The sequence below is a fragment of the Ranitomeya variabilis genome, chromosome 2, assembly GCF_051348905.1.
Source record: "Ranitomeya variabilis isolate aRanVar5 chromosome 2, aRanVar5.hap1, whole genome shotgun sequence".
Taxonomy (NCBI): Eukaryota; Metazoa; Chordata; class Amphibia; order Anura; family Dendrobatidae; genus Ranitomeya; species Ranitomeya variabilis.
Window position 1 is genome coordinate 789,056,025 of NC_135233.1, and position 26,415 is coordinate 789,082,439.

Sequence of the window (26,415 nt, forward strand, 5' to 3'; positions counted from 1 at the left end):
GGCATCCGCCTTAACATTCTTAGAACCCGGCAGGTAGGACACCACAAAATTAAACCGAGAGAAAAACAACGACCAGCGCGCCTGTCTAGGATTCAGGCGTCTGGCGGACTCAAGATAAATTAGATTTTTGTGGTCAGTCAATACCACCACCTGATGTCTAGCCCCCTCAAGCCAATGACGCCACTCCTCAAAAGCCCACTTCATGGCCAAAAGCTCCCGATTCCCAACATCATAATTCCGCTCGGCGGGCGAAAATTTACGCGAGAAAAAGGCACAAGGTCTCATCACGGAACAATCGGAACTTCTCTGCGACAAAACCGCCCCAGCTCCGATTTCAGAAGCGTCGACCTCAACCTGAAAAGGAAGAGCAACATCAGGCTGACGCAACACAGGGGCGGAAGAAAAGCGGCGCTTAAGCTCCCGAAAGGCCTCCACAGCAGCAGGGGACCAATCAGCAACATCAGCACCCTTCTTAGTCAAATCAGTCAATGGTTTAACAACATCAGAAAAACCAGCAATAAATCGACGATAAAAGTTAGCAAAGCCCAAAAATTTCTGAAGACTCTTAAGAGAAGAAGGTTGCGTCCAATCACAAATAGCCTGAACCTTGACAGGATCCATCTCGATGGAAGAGGGGGAAAAAATATATCCCAAAAAGGAAATCTTTTGAACCCCAAAAACGCACTTAGAACCCTTCACACACAAGGAATTAGACCGCAAAACCTGAAAAACCCTCCTGACCTGCTGGACATGAGAGTCCCAGTCATCCGAAAAAATCAAAATATCATCCAGATACACAATCATAAATTTATCCAAATAATCACGGAAAATGTCATGCATAAAGGACTGAAAGACTGAAGGGGCATTTGAAAGACCAAAAGGCATCACCAAATACTCAAAGTGGCCCTCGGGCGTATTAAATGCGGTCTTCCACTCATCCCCCTGCTTAATTCGCACCAAATTATACGCCCCACGGAGATCTATCTTAGAGAACCACTTGGCCCCCTTTATGCGAGCAAACAAATCAGTCAGCAGTGGCAACGGATATTGATATTTAACCGTGATTTTATTCAAAAGCCGATAATCAATACACGGCCTCAAAGAGCCATCTTTCTTAGCCACAAAGAAAAAACCGGCTCCTAAGGGAGATGACGAAGGACGAATATGTCCCTTTTCCAAGGACTCCTTTATATATTCTCGCATAGCAGCATGTTCAGGCACAGACAGATTAAATAAACGACCCTTAGGGTATTTACTACCCGGAATCAAATCTATGGCACAATCGCACTCCCGGTGCGGAGGTAATGAACCAAGCTTAGGTTCTTCAAAAACGTCACGATATTCAGTCAAGAATTCAGGAATCTCAGAGGGAATAGATGATGAAATGGAAACCACAGGTACGTCCCCATGCGTCCCCTTACATCCCCAGCTTAACACAGACATAGCTTTCCAGTCAAGGACTGGGTTATGAGATTGCAGCCATGGCAATCCAAGCACCAACACATCATGTAGGTTATACAGCACAAGAAAGCGAATAATCTCCTGATGATCCGGATTAATCCGCATAGTTACTTGTGTCCAGTATTGTGGTTTATTACTAGCCAATGGGGTGGAGTCAATCCCCTTCAGGGGTATAGGAGTTTCAAGAGGCTCCAAATCATACCCACAGCGTTTGGCAAAGGACCAATCCATAAGACTCAAAGCGGCGCCAGAGTCGACATAGGCATCCGCGGTAATAGATGATAAAGAACAAATCAGGGTCACAGATAGAATAAACTTAGACTGTAAAGTGCCAATTGAAACAGACTTATCAAGCTTCTTAGTACGCTTAGAGCATGCTGATATAACATGAGTTGAATCACCGCAATAGAAGCACAACCCATTTTTTCGTCTTAAATTCTGCCGTTCACTTCTGGACAGAATTCTATCACATTGCATATTCTCTGGCGTCTTCTCAGTAGACACCGCCAAATGGTGCACAGGTTTGCGCTCCCGCAGACGCCTATCGATCTGGATAGCCATTGTCATGGACTCATTCAGACCCGCAGGCACAGGGAACCCCACCATAACATCCTTAATGGCATCAGAGAGACCCTCTCTGAAATTCGCCGCCAGGGCGCACTCATTCCACTGAGTAAGCACAGCCCATTTACGGAATTTCTGGCAGTATATTTCAGCTTCGTCTTGCCCCTGAGATAGGGACATCAAGGCCTTTTCCGCCTGAAGCTCTAACTGAGGTTCCTCATAAAGCAACCCCAAGGCCAGAAAAAACGCATCCACATTGAGCAACGCAGGATCCCCTGGAGCCAATGCAAAAGCCCAATCCTGAGGGTCGCCCCGGAGCAAGGAAATCACAATCCTGACCTGCTGAGCAGGATCTCCAGCAGAGCGAGATTTCAGGGACAAAAACAACTTGCAATTATTTTTGAAATTTTGAAAGCAAGATCTATTCCCCGAGAAAAATTCAGGCAAAGGAATTCTAGGTTCAGATATAGGAACATGAACAACAAAATCTTGTAAATTTTGAACTTTCGTGGTGAGATTATTCAAACCTGCAGCTAAACTCTGAATATCCATTTTAAACAGGTGAACACAGAGCCATTCAGGATTAGAAGGAGAGAGAGAGAGAGAGAGAAAGGCTGCAATATAGGCAGACTTGCAAGAGATTCAATTACAAGCACACTCAGAACTGAAGGGAAGGGAAAAAAAAAAAAAAAAAAATCTTCAGCAGACTTCTCTTTTCTCTCCTTTCTCTGTCAATTAATTTAACCCTTTGGGGCCGGTCAAACTGTTATGGTTCTCAATGGCAAGAGAACATAGCCCAGCAAACATAAGTACTAGCTCTTGGAAGGATGGAAACTAAACTGACCATGAACTAAACCTGCCGCACAACTAACAGTAGCCGGGTAGCGTTGCCTACGTTTTTTATCCCTAGACGCCCAGCGCCGGCCGGAGGACTAACTAATCCTGGCAGAGGAAAATATAGTCCTGGCTCACCTCTAGAGAAATTTCCCCGATAGGCAGACAGAGGCCCCCACATATATTGGCGGTGATATTAGATGAAATGACAAACGTAGTATGAAAATAGGTTTAGCAAAATTGAGATCCGCTTACTAGATAGCAGGAAGACAGAAAGGGCACTTTCATGGTCAGCTGAAAACCCTATTAAAACGCCATCCTGAAATTACTTTAAGACTCTAGTATTAACTCATAACATCAGAGTGACAATTTCAGATCACAAGAGCTTTCCAGACACAGAAACGAAACTACAGCTGTGAACTGGAACAAAATGCAAAAACAAACGAGGACTAAAGTCCAACTTAGCTGGGAGTTGTCTAGCAGCAGGAACATGCACAGAAAGGCTTCTGATTACAATGTTGACCGGCATGGAAGTGACAGAGGAGCAAGGTTAAATAGCGACTCCCACATCCTGATGGAAACAGGTGAACAGAGGGGATGATGCACACCAGTTCAATTCCACCAGTGGCCACCGGGGGAGCCCAAAATCCAATTTCACAACATCAACCCCTCAACCCACCAGAATTCTGTTTGGTTCCCCTAAAGTATTAAGAAGTAGTTCAGGCACAAAGAACAATGAGCTTCACATGTTTGCATTAATTATCTCTTTTTCCAGCCTTTTCTGACTATTTAAGACCCTCCCCAAACTTGTGAACAGCACTCATACATGGTCAACATGGGAAAGACAAAGGAGCATTCCAAGGCCATCAGAGACAAGATCGTGGAGGGTCACAAGGCTGGCAAGGGGTACAAAACCCTTTCCAAGGAGTTGGGCCTACCTGTCTCCACTGTTGGGAGCATCATCCGGAAGTGGAAGGCTTATGGAACTACTGTTAGCCTTCCACGGCCTGGACAGCCTTTGAAAGTTTCCTCCCGTGCCGAGGCCAGGCTTGTCCGAAGAGTCAAGGCTAACCCAAGGACAACAAGGAAGGAGCTCCGGGAAGATCTCATGGCAGTGGGGACATTGGTTTCAGTCAATACCATAAGTAACGTACTCCACCGCAATGGTCTCCGTTCCAGACGAGCCCGTAAGGTACCTTTACTTTCAAAGCGTCATGTCAAGGCTCGTCTACAGTTTGCTCAAGATCACTTGGAGGACTCTGAGACTGACTGGTTCAAGGTTCTCTGGTCTGATGAGACCAAGATCGAGATCTTTGGTGCCAACCACACACGTGACGTTTGGAGACTGGATGGCACTGCATACGACCCCAAGAATACCATCCCTACAGTCAAGCATGGTGATGGCAGCATCATGCTGTGGGGCTGTTTCTCAGCCAAGGGGCCTGGCCATCTGGTCCACATCCATGGGAAGATGGATAGCACGGCCTACCTGGAGATTTTGGCCAAGAACCTCCGCTCCTCCATCAAGGATCTTAAGATGGGTCGTCATTTCATCTTCCAACAAGACAACGACCCAAAGCACACAGCCAAGAAAACCAAGGCCTGGTTCAAGAGGCAAAAAATCAAGGTGTTGCAGTGGCCTAGTCAGTCTCCTGACCTTAACCCAATTGAAAACTTGTGGAAGGAGCTCAAGATTAAAGTCCACATGAGACACCCAAAGAACCTAGATAACTTGGAGAAGATCTGCATGGAGGAGTGGGCCAAGATAACTCCAGAGACCTGTGCCGGCCTGATCAGGTCTTATAAAAGACGATTATTAGCTATAATTGCAAACAAAGGTTATTCCACAAAATATTAAACCTAGGGGTTGAATAATAATTGACCCACACTTTTATGTTTAAAATTTATAAAAATTTAACTGAGCAACAAAACTTTTTGGTTTGTAAGATTTATGCATCTGTTAATAAATCCTGCTCTTGTTTGAAGTTTGAAGGCTCTAACTTATTTGCATCTTATTAAACCTGCTAAATCTGCAGGGGGTTGAATACTACTTGTAGGCATTGTATATCTATCTATAAATATATCTATAGATAGATATATCCATAGATATATAATAGAAAGGCCGATGTTTCTAAGGCTACTTTCACACTTGCGTTTTTAGCAATCTGTCTTTTTGGGAAAAAAACGGATCCTGCAAATGTGCTCGCAGGAAGCGTTTTTTTACCCATAGACTTGTCTTAGCGATGGATTGCTACGGATGGCCACACGTTGCGTCCGTCGTGCAACGGATGCGTCATGTTTTGGCGGACCATTGGCATGAAAAAACGTTCAAGTGAACTTTTTGTCCGTCGCGTCCGCCATTTTCTACCGCGCATGCGTGGCCAAAACTCCGCACCCTCCTCCCCGCACTTCAGAATGGGCAGTGGATGCGTTGAAAAACTGCATCCGCTGCCCACGTCGTGCACAAATTTCACAACGTGTGTCGGTACGTAGGTCCAACGCATAGCGACGGACCCGTACCGACGCAAAGTGTGAAAAAGGCCTTAATGAGCGTTTAATTTAATAAAAAAAACGGCGTGGGCTCCCGTGCAATTTTCTGCACCAGAGGGGGAAAGCCGACGGCCGGGGTCCAATATTTGTAGCCTGCTATGAATATCAGCTTGCAGCTGTCTGCGTAGCCTTTACTGGCTATTAAAATAGGGGGACCCCTCCAAAAATTTTTATAGCCAGAAAGGCTACGCAGACAGCTGCGGGCTGATATTCATAGCCTAGAGAGGGGCCACGGATATTGGTCCCCCCCCCGGCTACAAATACCAGTCCGCAGCCGCCCCAGAAATGGCGCATCTGTAAGATGCACGAATTCCGGCACTTAGCCCCTCTCTTCCCACTTCCGTGTAGCGGTGGGAAATGGGGTAATAAGGGGTTAATGTCACCTTGCTATCGTAAGGTGACATTAAGCCGGGTTAATAACTGAGAGGCGTCAATAAGACGCCTATCCATTATTAATCCAATAGTAAGAAAGGGTTAATAAAACACACACACATTAGGAAAAAAGTATTTTAATATTCTTCATTTCACCATACTTACCTGTTGTGAATTTGGATTCTGGGCTCCCCCGGTGGCTACTGGTGGAATTGAACTTGTGACATCATCTTCCCTGTTCACCTGTTCTGATTAGATCTGGGTGTCGCTATATAACCTGGCTTCTCTGTTAGATGCTTGCCGGTCAACAATGTTATCAGAAGCCTCTCTGTGCTTGTTCCTGCTCCCAGACATCTACTAGATAAGTTGGACATTCGTCCATGTTTTGTTTTTGTATTTTGGTTCCAGTTCACAGCTGCAGTTTCGTTACTGTGTCTGGAAAGCTCTTGTTGATCAGGAATTGCCACTCTGGTATTATGAGTTAATGCCAGAGTCCTAAAGTAATTTCTGGATGTGTTTTGTTAGGGTTTTCTACTGACCATGAAAGTATGCTTTCTGTCTTCTGCTATCTAGAAAGCGGACCTCAAATTTGCTAAAACTATTTTCCTGCTGCGTTTGTTGTTTCATCTCATATCACCGCCAATATATGTGGGGGGCTTCTGTCTCCTTTTGGGCATTTCTCTAGAGGTGAGTCAGGTCTTATATTTCCCTCTGCTAGCATTATTTAGTTCTCCGGCCGGCGCTGGGCATATAGGGATAAAAAGTAGGACATGCTACCTGGCTACTTCTAGATGATGCGGTAGGTTTAGTTCATGGTCAGTACAGTTACATCTTCCAAGAGCTTGTTCCTATAGAGGCTTATGCTAGTTCTCTGGCCATGGAGATCATGACAGTTTGACCGGCCCACTAAAGGGTTAAAATCCTTGGCTGAGAAAGGAGAGAAATAAGAAGTCTGCTGAGAGTTTTTTTTTTTTTTTCTCCTCTGTGCTCTTAATTGGATCACTTGCCAGTCTGTCTATTCTGCAGTCTTTCTTTTTTTTCTCTCTCCTTATAATCTTTGAATGGCTTTGTGTTCACCTGTTAATAATGGATCTTCAGAGTGTAACTGCAGGTTTGAATAATCTCACCACGAAAGTACAAAATTTGCAAGATTTTATTATTCATGCTCCGGTATCTGAGCCGAGAATTCCTTTGCCGGAATTCTTCTCAGGGAATAGATCTAGCTTTCAGAATTTTAGAAATAATTGTAAGCTATTTTTGTCCCTGAAATCTCGTTCTGCTGGAGACTCTGCACAGCAGGTTGGGATTGTGATTTCCTTGCTCCGCGGCGACCCTCAAGACTGGGCTTTTGCATTGGCACCAGGGGATCCTGCGTTGCGCAATGTGGATGCGTTTTTTTTGGCCTTGGGCTTGCTGTATGAGGAACCTCATTTGGAACTTCAGGCAGAAAAAACTTTGATGTCCCTATCGCAGGGGCAAGATGAAGCTGAAATTTACTGCCAAAGATTCCGTAAATGGTCTGTGCTTACTCAGTGGAATGAGTGTGCCTTGGCGGCTACTTTCAGAGAGGGTCTCTCTGATGCCATTAAGGATGTTATGGTGGGGTTCCCTGTGCCTGCAGGTCTGAATGAGTCCATGACAATGGCCATTCAGATCGATAGGCGTCTGCGGGAGCGCAAACCTGTGCACCATCTGGCGGTATCCACTGAGAAGACGCCAGAAAGCATGCAGTGTGATAGAATTCTGTCCAGAAGCGAGCGGCAGAATTTTAGACGGAAAAATGGGTTGTGTTTCTATTGTGGGGATTCTACTCATGTTATATCAGCGTGCTCTAAGCGTACTAAAAAGCTTGATAAATCCGTTTCCATTGGCACTTTACAGTCTAAATTTATTTTGTCTGTGACCCTGATTTGCTCTTTGTCATCTATTACTACTGACGCCTATATCGACTCTGGCGCCGCTTTGAGTCTTATGGATTGGTCCTTTGCCAATCGTTGTGGGTATGATTTAGAGCCTTTGGAAACTCTTATTCCTCTGAAGGGGATTGACTCCACCCCATTGGCTAATAATAAACCACAATACTGGACACAAGTGACTATGTGTATTAATCCGGATCACCAGGAGACTATTCGTTTTCTAGTGCTGTATAATCTACATGAGGATTTGGTGCTGGGATTGCCATGGCTGCAGTCTCACAACCCAGTCCTTGACTGGAGAGCTATGTCTGTGTTGAGCTGGGGATGTAAGGGGACTCATGGGGACGTACCTTTGGTGTCCATTTCATCATCTATTCCCTCTGAAATCCCTGAGTTCCTGTCTGATTATCGTGACGTCTTTGAAGAACCCAAGCTGGGTTCACTACCTCCGCACCGTGAGTGCGATTGTGCTATAGATTTAATTCCGGGTAGTAAATACCCAAAGGGTCGTTTATTTAATCTGTCTGTGCCTGAACATACTGCTATGCGAGAATATATAAAGGAGTCCTTGGAAAAGGGACATATTCGTCCATCGTCATCTCCCTTAGGAGCCGGTTTTTTCTTTGTGTCAAAAAAAGACGGCTCTTTGAGACCATGTATTGATTATCGGCTTTTGAATAAAATCACGGTTAAATATCAATACCCATTGCCGTTGCTGACTGATTTGTTTGCTCGCATAAAGGGGGCCAAGTGGTTCTCTAAGATTGATCTCCGTGGGGCGTATAATTTGGTGCGGATCAGGCAGGGGGATGAGTGGAAAACCGCATTTAATACGCCCGAGGGCCACTTTGAGTATTTGGTGATGCCTTTTGGTCTTTCTAATGCCCCTTCAGTCTTCCAGTCCTTTATGCATGATATTTTCCGCGATTTTTTGGATAAATTTATGATAGTGTATCTGGATGATATTCTGATTTTTTCGGATGACTGGGACTCTCATGTCCGGCAAGTTAAGAGGGTTTTTCAGGTTTTGCGGTCTAATTCTCTGTGTGTCAAGGGTTCTAAGTGCGTTTTTGGGGTTCAGAGAATTTCCTTTTTGGGATATATTTTTTCTCCCTCTTCCATTGAGATGGATCCTGTCAAGGTTCAAGCTATTTGTGATTGGACGCAGCCCTCTTCTCTTAAAAGTCTTCAGAAATTTTTGGGCTTTGCCAACTTTTATCGTCGATTTATTTCTGGTTTTTCGGATGTCGTTAAGCCATTGACCGATTTGACTAGACAGGGTGCTGATGTTGCTAATTGGTCCCCTGATGCTGTGGAGGCCTTTCAGGAGCTTAAGCGCCGTTTTTCTTCTGCCCCTGTGTTGCGTCAGCCTGATGTGACTCTTCCTTTTCAGGTTGAGGTCGACGCTTCTGAGATCGGAGCTGGGGCAGTGTTGTCGCAGAAAAGTTCTGACTGCGCCGTGATGAGGCCTTGTGCCTTCTTTTCCCGTAAATTTTCGCCCGCTGAGCGGAATTATGATGTTGGGAATCGAGAGCTTTTGGCCATGAAGTGGGCGTTTGAGGAGTGGCGCCATTGGCTCGAGGGGGCCAGACATCAGGTGGTGGTATTGACTGACCACAAAAATTTGATTTATCTTGAGACCGCCAGGCGCCTGAATCCTAGACAGGCGCGCTGGTCATTATTTTTTTCTCGGTTTAATTTTGTGGTATCGTACCTACCAGGTTCTAAGAATGTTAAGGCGGATGCCCTTTCTAGGAGTTTTGAGCCTGATTCACCTGGCAACTCTGACCCCACAGGTATTCTTAAGGAGGGAGTTATCTTGTCAGCTGTTTCTCCAGACCTGCGGCGGGCCTTGCAGGAGTTTCAGGCGGATAGACCGGATCGTTGTCCGCCTGATAGGCTGTTTGTTCCTGATGATTGGACCAGTAAAGTCATCTCTGAGGTGCATTCTTCTGCGTTGGCAGGTCATCCTGGAATTTTTGGTACCAGGGATTTGGTGGCAAGATCCTTCTGGTGGCCTTCCCTGTCACGAGATGTGCGAGGCTTTGTGCAGTCTTGTGACGTTTGTGCTCGGGCCAAGCCTTGTTGTTCTCGGGCTAGTGGATTATTGTTGCCCTTGCCTATTCCTAAGAGGCCTTGGACACACATCTCGATGGATTTTATTTCAGATCTGCCTGTTTCTCAGAAGATGTCTGTCATCTGGGTGGTGTGTGACCGTTTTTCTAAGATGGTTCATTTGGTTCCCCTGCCCAAATTGCCTTCTTCTTCCGAGTTGGTGCCCCTGTTTTTTCAAAATGTTGTTCGTTTGCATGGTATTCCTGAGAATATCGTTTCTGACAGAGGAACCCAATTTGTGTCTAGATTTTGGCGGGCATTTTGTGCTAGGATGGGCATAGATTTGTCTTTTTCGTCTGCTTTTCACCCTCAGACTAATGGCCAGACCGAGCGGACTAATCAGACCCTGGAGACATATCTGAGGTGTTTTGTGTCTGCTGACCAGGATGATTGGGTTGCTTTTTTGCCATTGGCGGAGTTCGCCCTCAATAATCGGGCCAGCTCTGCCACCTTGGTTTCCCCGTTTTTCTGTAATTCGGGGTTCCATCCTCGATTTTCCTCCGGTCAGATGGAATCCTCGGATTGTCCTGGAGTGGATGCGGTGGTGGAGAGATTGCATCATATCTGGGGGCAGGTGATGGACAATTTAAAGTTGTCCCAGGAGAAGACTCAGCTTTTTGCCAACCGTCACCGTCGTGTTGGTCCTCGGCTTTGTGTTGGAGATTTGGTGTGGTTGTCTTCTCGTTTTGTCCCTATGAGGGTCTCATCTCCTAAGTTTAAGCCTCGGTTCATCGGTCCGTATAAAATATTGGAGATTCTTAACCCTGTTTCCTTCCGTTTGGACCTCCCTGCATCCTTTTCTATTCATAACGTTTTTCATCGGTCGTTATTGCGCAGGTATGAGGCACCGGTTGTGCCTTCCGTTGAGCCTCCTGCTCCGGTGTTGGTTGAGGGTGAGTTGGAGTACGTTGTGGAAAAAATCCTAGACTCCCGTGTTTCCAGACGGAGACTCCAGTATCTGGTCAAGTGGAAGGGATACGGCCAGGAGGATAATTCTTGGGTCACTGCATCTGATGTTCATGCCTCTGATCTGGTTCGTGCCTTTCATAGGGCCCATCCTGATCGCCCTGGTGGTTCTGGTGAGGGTTCGGTGCCCCCTCCTTGAGGGGGGGGTACTGTTGTGAATTTGGATTCTGGGCTCCCCCGGTGGCTACTGGTGGAATTGAACTTGTGACATCATCTTCCCTGTTCACCTGTTCTGATTAGATCTGGGTGTCGCTATATAACCTGGCTTCTCTGTTAGATGCTTGCCGGTCAACAATGTTATCAGAAGCCTCTCTGTGCTTGTTCCTGCTCCCAGACATCTACTAGATAAGTTGGACATTCGTCCATGTTTTGTTTTTGTATTTTGGTTCCAGTTCACAGCTGCAGTTTCGTTACTGTGTCTGGAAAGCTCTTGTTGATCAGGAATTGCCACTCTGGTATTATGAGTTAATGCCAGAGTCCTAAAGTAATTTCTGGATGTGTTTTGTTAGGGTTTTCTACTGACCATGAAAGTATGCTTTCTGTCTTCTGCTATCTAGAAAGCGGACCTCAAATTTGCTAAAACTATTTTCCTGCTGCGTTTGTTGTTTCATCTCATATCACCGCCAATATATGTGGGGGGCTTCTGTCTCCTTTTGGGCATTTCTCTAGAGGTGAGTCAGGTCTTATATTTCCCTCTGCTAGCATTATTTAGTTCTCCGGCCGGCGCTGGGCATATAGGGATAAAAAGTAGGACATGCTACCTGGCTACTTCTAGATGATGCGGTAGGTTTAGTTCATGGTCAGTACAGTTACATCTTCCAAGAGCTTGTTCCTATAGAGGCTTATGCTAGTTCTCTGGCCATGGAGATCATGACACTTACCATACTTCAGCGCCTGCAAAAAACGTAAAATAATGAACCGTATACTACCTGTCCGCCGTAGTCCAATTAATAACGAGTGTCCCACGACGATCTCCCCTATAGAACAGTGACATCTGGTGATGTCACTGCTCTATAGGAGCCTCAGTGACACACTGACAGGAGACAATGGCTCCTGCAGTGCATCACTGAGAGGTTACCTTAGGACAAAGTCTCACTTTATGGCAATTGCTGCCTGGGAACATTTCTCACACATCAATGCCATAAGTGAGACTAGGGACTATTTTCTCACAGGGGCGTAGGAATACATTGTGAGGAATACATTGTGGATGGATACCTTCCATCATTGTATTCCTGGAGCCCCTGGAGAGTAGTCGCATCAGCTGATGCTCCTGCTCTCCACGGGAGATCGTATAGTGTTTATTATTTTAATATTTTTTACAGATGACACTGGCTTCAGGGATCAAGGTGACAAGTGATGGTGAGTATGTACTCTATGTTATTATTATTATTATTATTTATTGTTATAGCGCCATTTATTCCATGGCGCTTTACAAGTGAGGAGGGGTATACATAATAAAAACAAGTACAATAATCTTGAACAATACAAGTCATAACTGGTACAGTAGGAGAGAGGACCCTGCCCGCGAAGGCTCACAATCTACAAGGGATGGGTGAGAATACAGTAGGTGAGGGTAGAGCTGGTCATGCAGCGGTTTGGTCGATCGGTGGTTACTGCAGGTTGTAGGCTTGTCGGAAGAGGTGGGTCTTCAGATTCTTTTTGAAGGTTTCGATGGTGGGCGAGAGTCTGATGTGTTGTGGTAGAGGGTTCCAGAGTAGGGGTGATACGCGAGAGAAATCTTGTATACGATTGTGGGAAGAGGAGATAAGAGGGGAGTAGAGAAGGAGATCTTGTGAGGATCGGAGGTTGCGTGTAGGAAAGTACCGGGAGATGAGGTCACAGATGTAAGGAGGAGACAGGTTGTGGATGGCTTTGTACGTCATGGTTAGGGTTTTGTACTGGAGTCTCTGGGCAATGGGGAGCCAGTGAAGGGATTGACAGAGGGGAGAGGCCGGAGAATAGCGGGGGGACAGGTGGATTAGTCGGGCAGCAGAGTTTAGAATAGATTGGAGGGGTGCGAGAGTGTTTGAGGGGAGGCCACGGAGCAGGAGGTTGCAGTAGTCAAGGCGAGAGATGATGAGGGCATGGACTAGGGTTTTTGCAGATTCTTGGTTGAGGAATGAACGGATTCGTGCAATATTTTTGAGTTGAAGTCGGCAGGAAGTGGAAAGGGCTTGGATATGTGGTTTGAAGGAGAGATCAACATCAAGGATAACCCCGAGGCAGCGAGCTTGTGGGACTGGGGAGAGTGGGCAGCCATTTACTGTAATGGATAGGTTCGTTGGGGGGGTCACGTGAGATGGGGGAAAGATGATGAATTCTGTTTTGTCCATATTAAGTTTCAGAAATCTAGCGGAGAAGAAGGATGAAATAGTGGACAGACATTGAGGGATTCTGGTTAGTAGGGAGGTGATATCTGGTCCAGAGATGTAGATCTGTGTGTCATCAGCATAGAGGTGATACTGAAAGCCATGAGATTCTATGAGCTGTCCCAGGCCAAAGGTGTAAATGGAGAAGAGCAGGGGCCCAAGGACTGAACCTTGTGGGACTCCGACAGATAGGGGGCGAGGTGAGGAGGTGGTGTGTGAGTGGGAGACGCTGAATGTCCGGTCTGTTAGGTATGATGAGATCCAGGATAGGGCCAAGTCTGTGATGCCAAGGGATGAGAGGGTCTGTAATAATAGGGAATGGTCCACTGTGTCAAAGGCAGCCGACAGTCGAGGAGGAGGAGAACAGAGTAGTGTCGCTTGCTCTTGGCGGTTAAGAGGTCATTGGTGACCTTAGTTAGGGCAGTTTCAGTGGAATGGTGTTATATGTACTGTATGTCTACACTCACTGGCCACTTTATTAGGTACACCTGTCCAACTTCTTGTTAACACTTAATTTCTAATCAGCCAATCACATGGCGGCAACTCAGTGCATTTAGGCATGTAGACATGGTCAAGACAATCTCCTGCAGTTCAAACCGAGCATCAGTATGGGGAAGAAAGGTGATTTGAGTGCCTTTGAACGTGGCATGGTTGTTGGTGCCAGAAGGGCTGGTCTGAGTATTTCAGAAACTGCTGATCTACTGGGATTTTCACGCACAACCATCTCTAGGGTTTACAGAGAATGGTCCGAAAAATAAAAAAAATCCAGTGAGCGGCAGTTCTGTGGGCGGAAATGCCTTGTTAATGCCAGAGGTCAGAGGAGAATGGGCAGACTGGTTCGAGCTGATAGAAAGGCAACAGTGACTCAAATCGCCACCCGTTACAACCAAGGTAGGCCTAAGAGCATCTCTGAACGCACAGTGCGTCGAACTTTGAGGCAGATGGGCTACAGCAGCAGAAGACCACACCGGGTACCACTCCTTTCAGCTAAGAACAGGAAACTGAGGCTACAATTTGTACAAGCTCATCGAAATTGGACAGTAGAAGATTGGAAAAACGTTGCTTGGTCTGATGAGTCTCGATTTCTGCTGCGACATTCGGATGGTAGGGTCAGAATTTGGCGTAAACAACATGAAAGCATGGATCCATCCTGCCTTGTATGGAGCATCTTTGGGATGTGCAGCCGACAAATCTGCGGCAACTGTGTGATGCCATCATGTCAATATGGACCAAAATCTCTGAGGAATGCTTCCAGCACCTTGTTGAATCTATGCCACGAAGAATTGAGGCAGTTCTGAAGGCAAAAGGGGGTCCAACCCGTTACTAGCATGGTGTACCTAATAAAGTGGCCGGTGAGTGTATATGTATGTTGTACAGGTCCTTCTCAAAAAATTAGCATATAGTGTTAAATTTCATTATTTACCATAATGTAATGATTACAATTAAACTTTCATATATTATAGATTCATTATCCACCAACTGAAATTTGTCAGGTCTTTTATTGTTTTAATACTGATGATTTTGGCCTACAACTCCTGATAACCCAAAAAACCTGTCTCAATAAATTAGCATATTTCAACCGTCCAATCAAATAAAAGTGTTTTTTAATAACAAACAAAAAAACCATCAAATAATAATGTTCAGTTATGCACTCAATACTTGGTCGGGAATCCTTTGGCAGAAATGACTGCTTCAATGCGGCGTGGCATGGAGGCAATCAGCCTGTGACACTGCTGAGATGTTATGGAGGCCCAGGATGCTTCAATAGCGGCCTTAAGCTCATCCAGAGTGTTGGGTCTTGCGTCTCTCAACTTTCTCTTCACAATATCCCACAGATTCTCTATGGGGTTCAGGTCAGGAGAGTTGGCAGGCCAATTGAGCACAGTAATACCATGGTCAGTAAACCATTTACCAGTGGTTTTGGCACTGTGAGCAGGTGCCAGGAAGCATGAAGTGCTCCAAAATCTCCTGATAGCTAGCTGCATTGACCCTGCCCTTGATGAAACACAGTGGACCAACACCAGCAGCTGACATGGCACCCCACACCATCACTGACTGGGTACTTGACACTGGACTTAAGGCATTTTGGCATTTCCTTCTCCCCAGTCTTCCTCCAGACTCTGGCACCTTGATTTCCGAATGACATGCAAAATTTGCTTTCATCAGAAAAAAGTACTTGGGACCACTTAGCAACAGTGCAGTGCTGCTTCTCTGTAGCCCAGGTCAGGCGCTTCTGCCGCTGTTTATGGTTCAAAAGTGGCTTTACCTGGGGAATGCGGCACCTGTAGCCCATTTCCTGCACACGCCTGTGCACGGTGGCTCTGGATGTTTCCACACCAGACTCAGTCCACTGCTTCCTCAGGTTCCCCAAGGTCTGGAATTGGTCCTTCTCCACAATCTTCCTCAGGGTCCGGTCACCTCTTCTCGTTGTACAGCGTTTTCTGCCACATTGTTTCCTTCCAACAGACTTACCATTGAGGTGCCTTGATACAGCACTCTGGGAACAGCCTATTTGTTGAGAAATTTCTTTCTGGGTCTTACCCTCTTGCTTGAGGGTGTCAATGATGGCCTTCTTGACATCTGTCAGGTCGCTAGTCTTACCCATGATGGGGGTTTTGAGTAATGAACCAGGCAGGGAGTTTTTAAAAGCCTCAGGTATCTTTTGCATGTGTTTAGAGTTAATTAGTTGATTCAGAAGATTAGGGTAATAGGTCGTTTAGAGAACCTTTTCTTGATATGCTAATTTATTGAGACAGGTTTTTTGGGTTATCAGGAGTTGTAGGCCAAAATCATCAGTATTAAAACAATAAAAGACCTGACAAATTTCAGTTGGTGGATAATGAATCTATAATATATGAAAGTTTAATTGTAATCATTACATTATGGTAAATAATGAAATTTAACACTATATGCTAATTTTTTGAGAAGGACCTGTATGTATGTACTGTATGTATGTACTGTATGTGGCATGTCGTCGCATGTCATATGTCGCCGCATATTGCTGCATGTCACATGTCGCATGTCATTGCATGTTCCATGTTATCGCATGTTGCATGCATGCTGCATGTCATCGCATGTTGCATGTCATATGTTGCATGTTGTCGCATGGTGCATGTCGCATGGTGCATGTTGTCGCATAGTGCATGTCGTCACATGTCGCATGTCATCGCATTGTGGATGTCGCATGGTGCATGTCACATGTTGCATGCCGCTGCATGTCACATGTTGCATGTCGTCGCATGTCATCGCATGTTGCATGTCATCACATGTCGCATGCTGCATGTCGCATGCCATCGCATGTTGCATGTCATATGTTGCATGTCGCATGGTGCATGTCGTCGCATGTTATCGCATTGTGCATGTCGTCGCATGTTGTCGCATGGTGCATGTCGCATGGTGCATGTCACATGTTGCATGTCGTCGCATGGTGCATGTCGTCACGTCATTGCATGTTGCATGTCGCCGCATGTCGCATGATGTCGCATGTCGTCGCATGTTGTATGTTGCATGTCGTCACATGTCGCATGTTGTCACATGTTGCATGATGTCACATGTCACATGGTGTGTGTTGTATGTATGTATGTATGTACTGTATATGTGTATGTGTTTTTTTTTACATTCAACACATTAGCCGGATGATGGGACTACTACTGTCCCATCATTGGCTAATGTGTCACTCACTGCCACTGTAGCAGGCAGAGCCCGATGGGACTTGTAGTCCCATCGGACGATGCCTGCACACAGAGACGCCGCCACCACCACCGCACAGCCCCGCAGAACCCAACCCCCCTCCCGCACACTCCAGCATTCACCGCGCAGACCCCCGCCGTTGCACCGGCCACCACCACTGCACTGGCCGCACATCTCGGCACATGAGCGCGCTGGCCAGCAGATCCCAGCACAGACACCAGCACAGCCCTGCCCGCCCCCAGCACAGCCCCACAGCACCGCTCACAGCCCAGTCACTCTTGAGTGACTGCTGACTGTGAGGCTGGGTCACGCCTGTTGCTGACATCACGTCAATTTCCAGAGTCTGGAAACTGACATGACATCGGCGGAATTAAGCAGCGGCTGCAGCCTGGGGGTCACGTGACCCGGACTCAGCCGCCAGCATAGTGCCGCTCACAGGCGAAAACAGCAACAGAAGGTATTTACACAATTTACTAGGGGCCCCGGGGGGGGGGGGGATACATTGGGGGGTTAACTGAAAGTAGTGGACAACCCCTTTAACACCAGGGCTAGAAGGTAAAACTATGGAGGTATTCGCCACTCTCTCTCGAGAACAAGATGAAGGCTCTGAGGCCATCAAAAAGGCCCTCATAAGGAAATATCAGCTGCCTCCTGAAATGTACTGAAAAAGTTCTAGACCCTCCAACGTGGACCTCACTACCGCTATGGTGATGTGGTGGATGATCTTAGAACTTCAAACAGTGGCTCCAGAGACTATCGGTTACCAACTTCGAGAAATTGAAGGCCCTGAGGGTAAAGGATCCTGTGGAGGTGCGACATTTCGTGTTGGACCAGGAGCCAAAGGAGGCCGCCAAGACCGCACAGATAGGCGATACTCATGAGGCCAACCATACACCTCAGGTATGGAAGTCAGCTACCACTAGCTGGAAAGGGGGCCAGCCGACACCCAAAGCCCGCGCTAGCCGATCCTCAGGGGGTCTCCCGGATCTTCCAGCACGCTGCCTGCATCGGACTTCCTACGGTGCTATACCTGGAGCCGGACTGACCACAGCAGTCTCACCTGCCCAGATAACTGAAACAGACACAGAGGCTAAGACTTGTAGATTCAACAGACAGAAGCTGCTATGATCATCGAATGTTGGGGATTTGGAAGGAACCTCCAGGATCATCGTGTACAACCCCTGCTCAATGCAGGATTTACTAACCCATCTCAGGAAGGTGCCTGTCCAGCCTCTGTCTGAAGACTTCCATTGGAGGAGAACTCACTAGCTCTCATAGCAGCCTGTTCTGGTGGCAAAGAACGGGCCCTCACTTCTGCGTCTATGGAAAAACCGAAAGCGCAAAAACGGAAAACTCCCTGGTCCTGAAGGGGTTAACGTAGCACTCAGTGCACAGCGCCCGTGAGGTCAGTGTCAGTCAGCCCTTCTGTACCCCGGGGAGATCACGTGGGACCCTCTAATAGCCTCCGTTATCACATCACCACACACTATCGTAGAGCTATTGCTAGTCACGACATGACGTCGTTTAGTCCCAGCAGACCGCATTCCGAGCTGCGGTCCAAGCCCGGAGATCCCGCCGCTATTGTGCAGCACTGCGCCAAAGCCTCCCAGCTCATTAGCATAGAAGCCACGCCCCACCACCATCAGTGGTCCCTGTGGTGACTGGCGGCCAGTACCTGGGATGCAGCTGTAACCAGGGTAACCGCGTCACGTGTGGAGAGGTGGCGCAGTTGTTCTCGGCCGCCATCATTGCCCGGCAGCCCGCACACGCCATGCCCCGCGCAGCCGCCTCTCACTGACCGCCGAGCTCGTCTGCAGGATTCTACCGGCTGAGGAGGAGGCAGCATGGCGCTGACGGCGGTGTCCGAGCTCCTCAATGACACGCTGCGGCTGTACAGCTGGAGCCTGAGCATCGCAGGTAGGACGGAGCGCGGAGGAAGGGGCCGGGGACACGCCGTCCCTCACCCGCTGCTGGCCGTCCCTCACCCGCTGCTGGCCCTCCCTCACCCGCTGCTGGCCCTCCCTCACCCGCTGCTGGCCCTCCCTCACCCGCTGCTTGCCCTCCCTCACCCGCTGCTGGCCCTCCCTCACCCGCTGCTGGCCCTCCCTCACCCGCTGCTGGCCGTCCCTCACCCGCTGCTGGCCGTCCCTCACCCGCTGCTGGCCCTCCCTCACCCGCTGCTGGCCGTCCCTCACCCGCTGCTGGCCGTCCCTCACCCGCTGCTGGCCCTCCCTCACCCGCTGCTGGCCCTCCCTCACCCGCTGCTGGCCCTCCCTCACCCGCTGCTTGCCCTCCCTCACCCGCTGCTGGCCCTCCCTCACCCGCTGCTGGCCCTCCCTCACCCGCTGCTGGCCCTCCCTCACCCGCTGCTGGCCGTCCCTCACCCGCTGCTGGCCCTCCCTCACCCGCTGCTGGCCGTCCCTCACCCGCTGCTGGCCGTCCCTCACCCGCTGCTGGCCCTCCCTCACCCGCTGCTGGCCCTCCCTCACCCGCTGCTGGCCCTCCCTCACCCGCTGCTGGCCCTCCCTCACCCGCTGCTGGCCCTCCCTCACCCGCTGCTGGCCCTCCCTCACCCGCTGCTGGCCGTCCCTCACCCGCTGCTGGCCCTCCCTCACCCGCTGCTGGCCCTCCCTCACCCGCTGCTGGCCCTCCCTCACCCGCTGCTGGCCCTCCCTCACCCGCTGCTGGCCCTCCCTCACCCGCTGCTGGCCCTCCCTCACCCGCTGCTGGCCGTCCCTCACCCGCTGCTGGCCGTCCCTCACCCGCTGCTGGCCGTCCCTCACCCGCTGCTGGCCCTCCCTCACCCGCTGCTGGCCGTCCCTCACCCGCTGCTGGCCGTCCCTCACCCGCTGCTGGCCCTCCCTCACCCGCTGCTGGCCGTCCCTCACCCGCTGCTGGCCGTCCCTCACCCGCTGCTGGCCCTCCCTCACCCGCTGCTGGCCCTCCCTCACCCGCTGCTGGCCCTCCCTCACCCGCTGCTGGCCCTCCCTCACCCGCTGCTGGCCCTCCCTCACCCGCTGCTGGCCCTCCCTCACCCGCTGCTGGCCCTCCCTCACCCGCTGCTGGCCCTCCCTCACCCGCTGCTGGCCCTCTGTACGGGCTTGTTCATACTACCAGCAGCAGACGTCCGGCTTCTCCATCCAGTGCAGAGTGTGTGTGACTCCCACATTACCCCGTGGCAGTGTCAGTGGTCCTACAGAGGGCAGTGGTGCTGGCATGGCAGGGGGGGGAACCGTGGGGTTAGTGCACACTCAGCCTCTGTCTCCCCTCCCCCCATGGAGACTGCTGACTCTGGGCCCCCACTTGGTAAGACGCGAGACCCCGTGTGCACTAGGCCTGAGAGGATGATGGCTCCATTATCAGGGTGTAAGCTGGTGCTGAGGCCAGCGAGGGATCAGACATGAGCAGCTCTTAGCACTTCATCATGTCATATAGTTGCCCTCCCCAGGTCCGGCACTGAGTCTCCACCGCTGCTCCTGGCGTCAGTTATCCGCAGCGCTGCAGCCAATCGGTGAGCTCAGTAGCGCATGCCATTTGTTCAGCTTGAGCTCACTGATTGGCTGCAGTGCTGTCAAGAGCTCCAGATAATAATCGACACCAGAAGGAGTGATGGAGACTCATCTTTGGACCCAGGGAGGATGAGTAAAGCTTATTGTTATTTTTTTCTTAAAAAGAGTTTGCAACTGTCTGTTTTTTTTTTTTGGAACAGGAAGGATCCCTTTAAAAGGATTTGACAGCTGATCTATGGGCAGCATGAAGTAGATACTGGCCATATGAGCTCTGCTGTGGCATTTCAGAGAAAAATATACTTTATAAGCTGCACGGGACCGAGTCACACGGGGTACTAGTCAGATAGGCAGGTCCCCACCCGCTACCCTGGAGTGACAGGTACACACACACACTTTTAGACAAAGTGGGGCCCAAACTGCTAACATATAATGATCGCACAGAAACATTAGTCCTCCATATATTATATTGCACTCCTCGTAGTCCTCCATTCAGTATAATGCACACCTCATAGTCCTCCATTCCGTATAGTGCACTCCCCACGGTCTTCCATTGAGTATAGTGCACTCCCCACGGACCCCCTCCATTGAGTATAGTGCACTCCCCACGGACCCCCTCCATTGAGTATAGTGCACTCCCCACGGCCCCCATCCATTGAGTATAGTGCACTCCCCACGGCCCCCCTCCATTGAGTATAGTGCACTCCCCACGGCCCCCCTCCATTGAGTATAGTGCACTCCCCACGGCCCCCCTCCATTGAGTATAGTGCATTCCCCACGGCCCCCCTCCATTGAGTATAGTGCACTCCCCACGGCCCCCCTCCATTCAGTATAGTGCACTCCCCACGGCCCCCCTCCATTCACTATAGTGCACTCCCCACGGCCCTCCATTCGGTATAGTGCGCTCCCCATAGAGTATAATGCACACCCCATATTTCTCCAGTTTAGATGAAAACATATGATACAAGCATTGCTAAACGCAGTGTGAATGTGACCTAACGACCACCAGAGCACAGGCACTGGAACGGCATGGCGGAGTGTGTTACGTTATCATATCTCTACTTTGTGGCAATCCTAGAAATAATTCCGGGCTGCTTCTACTGGAGACCTATAATCTCAGGTTGATTAACCTTAGAGGGATATGGGGGGAGGGGTGATCAATACTATGGGGAGTGAGTGCAGTCCCTGCCTCCTGTGATGTCACTTTTGAGACAAACAAAAAACACATTTAGAGATTAGCATGATAGGGAAAAGTGTAGGGTATTGTGTAATAAAATAAATTGCAAAAGTGGTTATGGTGTAAGGATAGATATTTATAAAATACATTTTAGTTGCTGGACCACCCCTTTAATTTCTCTCGTGGAATGAAACTATGGCATTCTCTGCCAGGTTGTGGGGGTCGGTATCCTTGGAAATGAGCTACTCACTATGAAAGATAAAAGCTCTCATTGGAAGAGAATGACAGCAGGTAGAAAAAGCAAGCCATTTGCAAACTTGCTCATTTCCATGCTCTCTCAGTATGCCAATTCAGTATGGTGAGAATGTCCCGGTAAAATGAACCTGAGATCGAATCCATGATGCCCTATCCATGGGCAGCTTGTACCGGGCACTAGCTGTACGATCTCAGCCAGGTATGCTTCACTCTGATACACTGCGCAGTTTCAAAGAAAAATATACTTTAAAAAGCTTCCGCAGCAGTCCGAGCTGCACTGGAGACTAGTAAGACCGGGGGGGTTCTCCGGTGGATTCTCCCCTCCCGCTGTCCTGTATAGACAAATTTCTGCCCAATCTGTCAATCCAGGGCAGCGGGTGGGGAGAAGTCGCCGGGGACCAAACCGCACTGGAAACTAGGTGGCTTCTCTCTGTTCACGCCCATTGGGTGACACTTCTCTCCCCGCTTTTTTACTTATAGGGAGAAACCTGCGACTCCAGGGCAGCTTGGGCACCGATGGCTAATAAAGTATACCTTTTTTTTTTCCGAACCTCCACAGCATTTGAGACAAACGTACAGTGGCTTGCAAAAGGCTTTACCCCCCCCCCCCCTTGGCATTTTTTCGTGTTTTACTACCTCACAACCTGGAATTTCACTATTTTTTGAGGGTTTACACCAGTTCATGTAAAGAACATGCTTAGAACTGTGAACATTTGGTTTTCTTTTTATTGTCAAGCAACAAATAGGACAAAAATATCTGAAAACTTGAGTGTACATAACTATTCACCCCCTAAAGTTAGTACTCTCTAGAGCCTCCTTTTGCGGTAGTTACTGCTGCAATTGGCTTTTGATAACACTAGTTTTACACATCTTGCCACTGGGATTTTTGCCCATTCCTCAAGGCAAAACTGTTCCAGCTCCTTAAAGTTAGATGGTTTCCTCTGGTGAACAGCAATCTTCAAGTCTGACCACAGATTATCAATTAGATTAAGGTCTGGGCTTTGACTCCGATACATTTACACGTTGTCCCCTTAAAGGGAACCTGTCACCCCGTTTTTTCAGTATGAGATAAAAAATACCATTAAATGGGGCCTGAGCTGTGCTGGATAATAGTGTATTTTGTGTACCCTGATTCTCCAACTATGCTGCCGAAATACGTTACCAAAGTCGCCGTTTTCGCCTGTCAATCAAGGTGGTCAGGTCAAATGGGCGTGGTGAAATCGCTTCTTCTCCCCCAGATCTTGCTCATCTTTCCGTTGGTGGCGTAGTGGTTTGCGCATGCCCAACAGGGGAATGCACTGCGCAGCTGAAGAAAAAGAGCGCGATCTGCGCTATTCTCCGCTTTTTCGCTGGCGGCGGCCAACTTCCTGAGGCCGCGCGTACGCAGATGGAGCGCTCTGCTGCCCAGGGCTTCAGGAAAATGACCTCGGGATGCCGCGCGTGCGCCGATGGGGATCGCGGCAGCCATTTTCCTGAAGCAGAGTTCGCATCTCGGCTTCAGGAAAATGGCCGCCGCGATCCCCATCTGCGCACGCGCGGCATCCCGCGGCCATTTTCCTGAAGCCCCGGGCAGCAGAGCGCTCCATCTGCACACGCTCGGCCTCAGGAAGATGGCCGCCGCCAGCGAAAAATCGGAGAATAGCGCAGATCGCGCTCTTTTTCTTCAGCTGCGCAGTGCATTCCTCTGTTGGGCATGCGCAAACCACTACGCCACCAACGGAAAGATGAGCAAGATCTGGGGGAGAAGAAGCGATTTCACCACGCCCATTTGACCTGACCACCTTGATTGACAGGCGAAAACGGCGACTTTGGTAACGTATTTCGGCAGCATAGGTGGGGAATCGGGGTACGCAAAATACACTATTGTCCAGCACAACTCAGGCCCTATTTAATGGTATTTTTATCTCATACTGAAAAAACGGGGTGACAGGTTCCCTTTAAACTACTCGAGTGTTTCTTTAGCAGTATGCTTTGGGTGATTATCTTGTTGGAAGGTGAACCTTTGTCCCAGTCTCAAATCACTGACAGAATGAAACAGGTTTTGGTAAATAATATCCCTGTATTTCGTACCATCCATCTTCCCCCCCCTTGACTTGGACCTTTTTCCCTGTCACTGCTGGTACAAACATCCCCACAGCATGATACTGCCACCCCCATGTTTCACTGTGGGGTTGGTGTTCTTAGGGTGATGAAATGTGTTGGATTGTCACCAAACATAATTTTTACCTTGGTGGCCAAAAAGTTCAATTTTGGTCTCATTTGACCACAGCACCTTCCTCCGCACATTTGGGGAGTCTCCGACATGTGTTTTGGCAAACTCAAAACAAGCCTTACACACACAAATTGTAAGTGAATGCTTTTTTTCTGCCAACTTTTCGATAAAGGCCACCTCTATGGAGCATATGGCTTATTGTAGTCGTGTGTACAGATACTCCCAGTCTCTGCATGGGAACTCTGCAGCTCCTCAAGGGTTACCTTTGGTCTTTGTGCTGCCTTTCTGAGTAATGCCCAAGCTTACAGTATTGATGGGCGGCCTTCTCTTGGCAGGTTTGTTGTGGTACAATGTTCTTCCATTTGATGATGATGGATTTGATGGTGCTCTGGGGATCATCAGAGATTGGGATATGTTTTTTAGAACCCAACCCTGACTTTTACTTCTCAACTTTGTTCCAGACTTGTTTGGAGGTCTCCTTGGTCTTCATGGTGTTTGGTCAGCAGTGCCTCATGCTTATTGGTGTTGCAGCCTTTGTGGCCTTTCAGAAAAGGTGTTTGTACACTGACAGAGCATGTGACACTTAGACTGCACACAGGTGGACTTCCTTTCACTAAGCATGTGACTTATGAATGTATTTGCTTCAGGGGTGAACCTAGCCACACTGCTGCCTGAGGCGAACTTCAAAACGGCGCCCCCCCAAACACATATACAGTACAGCCCCCCTATAGGGCTGCCATCTCATATACAGTCCCCCCATACATTACATGAGTGATACCTATTGTACATTCTACAATAGGTCATAAATCAGACAGTATAGTCCTCCATACAGTATTCTGGGCACCACAGTGCTCCATACAGAATAATGAGCCTCATATATTGCTCCATACAGTATAATGAGCCCCATGTATTGCTCCATACAGTATTGTGGGCACCGCACAGCGCCCCATACAGAATAACATGCCCCATATATTGCTCTATACAGTATAATGAGCCCCATATATTGCTCCATACAGTATGAGCCCCACATGATGCTCCATACAATATAATGGCCACACAGTGCTCCATACTGTATAATGGCCACACATGACGCTACATACTGTATAGTGGCCACACATGACGCTCCATACTGTATAATGGCCACACATGATGCCCCATACTGTATAATTGCCACACATGATGCTCCATACTGTATAATTGCCACACATGATGCTCCATACTGTATAATTGCCACACATGATGCTCCATACTGTATAATGGCCACACATGATGCTCCATACTGTATAATGGCCACACAGTGCTCCATACTGTATAATGGCCACACAGTGCTCCATACTGTATAATGGTCACACATGATGCTCCATACTGCATAATGGGCACACATGATGTGCCATACAGTATAATGGGCACACATGATGCTCCATACAGTATAATGGGCACACATGATGCTCCATACAGTATAATGGGCACACATGATGCTCCATACTGTATAATGGCCACACATGATGCTCCATACTGTATAATGGCCACACATGATGCTCCATACTGTATAATGGTCACACATGATGCTCCATACAGTATAATGGGCACACATGATGCGCCATACAGTATAATGGGCACACATGATGCGCCATACTGCATAATGGGCACACATGATGTGCCATACAGTATAATGGCCACACATGATGCTCCATACAGTATAATGGGCACACCTGATGCTCCATACTGTATAATGGTAACACATGATGCTCCATACAGTATAATGGGCACACATGATGTGCCATACAGTATAATGGCCACACATGATGCTCCATACAGTATAATGGGCACACCTGATGCTCCATACTGTATAATGGTAACACATGATGCTCCATACAGTATAATGGGCACACATGATGTGCCATACAGTATAATGGACACACATGATGCGCCATACTGTATAATGGTCCCACATGATGCTCCATACTGTATAATGGCCACACATAGTTACTCCTACACACACGGCTGCGCTCCCCTACACCTTGCACTCACGGCTCCACTCCTTACTCACGCGGCTCTGCTCCATACACCTCGCACACACCCAGCTCTGCTCCATACACCTCATACACACCCGGCTCCGCTCCATACACCTCATACACACCCGGCTCCGCTCCGTACACCTCATACACATTTAAACAGGAACACGACAAAAGTCAACATAATACAGATATCCCCAGAAAAAACCTAATACAATAAAGAAAAATATGGCTATGCTAATAAACGTGAGGACTAAATGAACGAACTAGTAGCTAATTATATTAACAAAGAGGAGTGGGTCAGAGACCCAAAAACGACCCAAAATTCACAAATACCAATATATAAAAATAGTCTTTATTAGAAAACATTTATTAAAATGAAAACAGGTAGGGGCATGGCGCCGCATGGCGCA

The 26,415-nt window shown here is 48.4% G+C and overlaps 2 protein-coding genes across 3 annotated transcripts in view; one reads left to right on the plus strand and one right to left on the minus strand.

The window, feature by feature from the left end:
• Positions 1–18,654, minus strand: part of TTK (TTK protein kinase) — an 89,639-nt gene extending 70,985 nt beyond the window's left edge. For both annotated transcript variants that reach the window (XM_077289830.1, XM_077289827.1), the window contains exon 1: positions 18,513–18,654. In XM_077289830.1, coding sequence (XP_077145945.1) covers positions 18,513–18,610 — 98 coding nt within the window. In that variant the 5' untranslated portion in view covers positions 18,611–18,654. The remainder of the gene's footprint in view (positions 1–18,512) is intronic.
• ELOVL4 (ELOVL fatty acid elongase 4) overlaps positions 18,616–26,415 on the plus strand; it is a 42,555-nt gene continuing 34,755 nt past the window's right edge. The window contains exon 1 of the mRNA XM_077289833.1: positions 18,616–18,754. Coding sequence (XP_077145948.1) covers positions 18,682–18,754 — 73 coding nt within the window. The 5' untranslated portion in view covers positions 18,616–18,681. The remainder of the gene's footprint in view (positions 18,755–26,415) is intronic.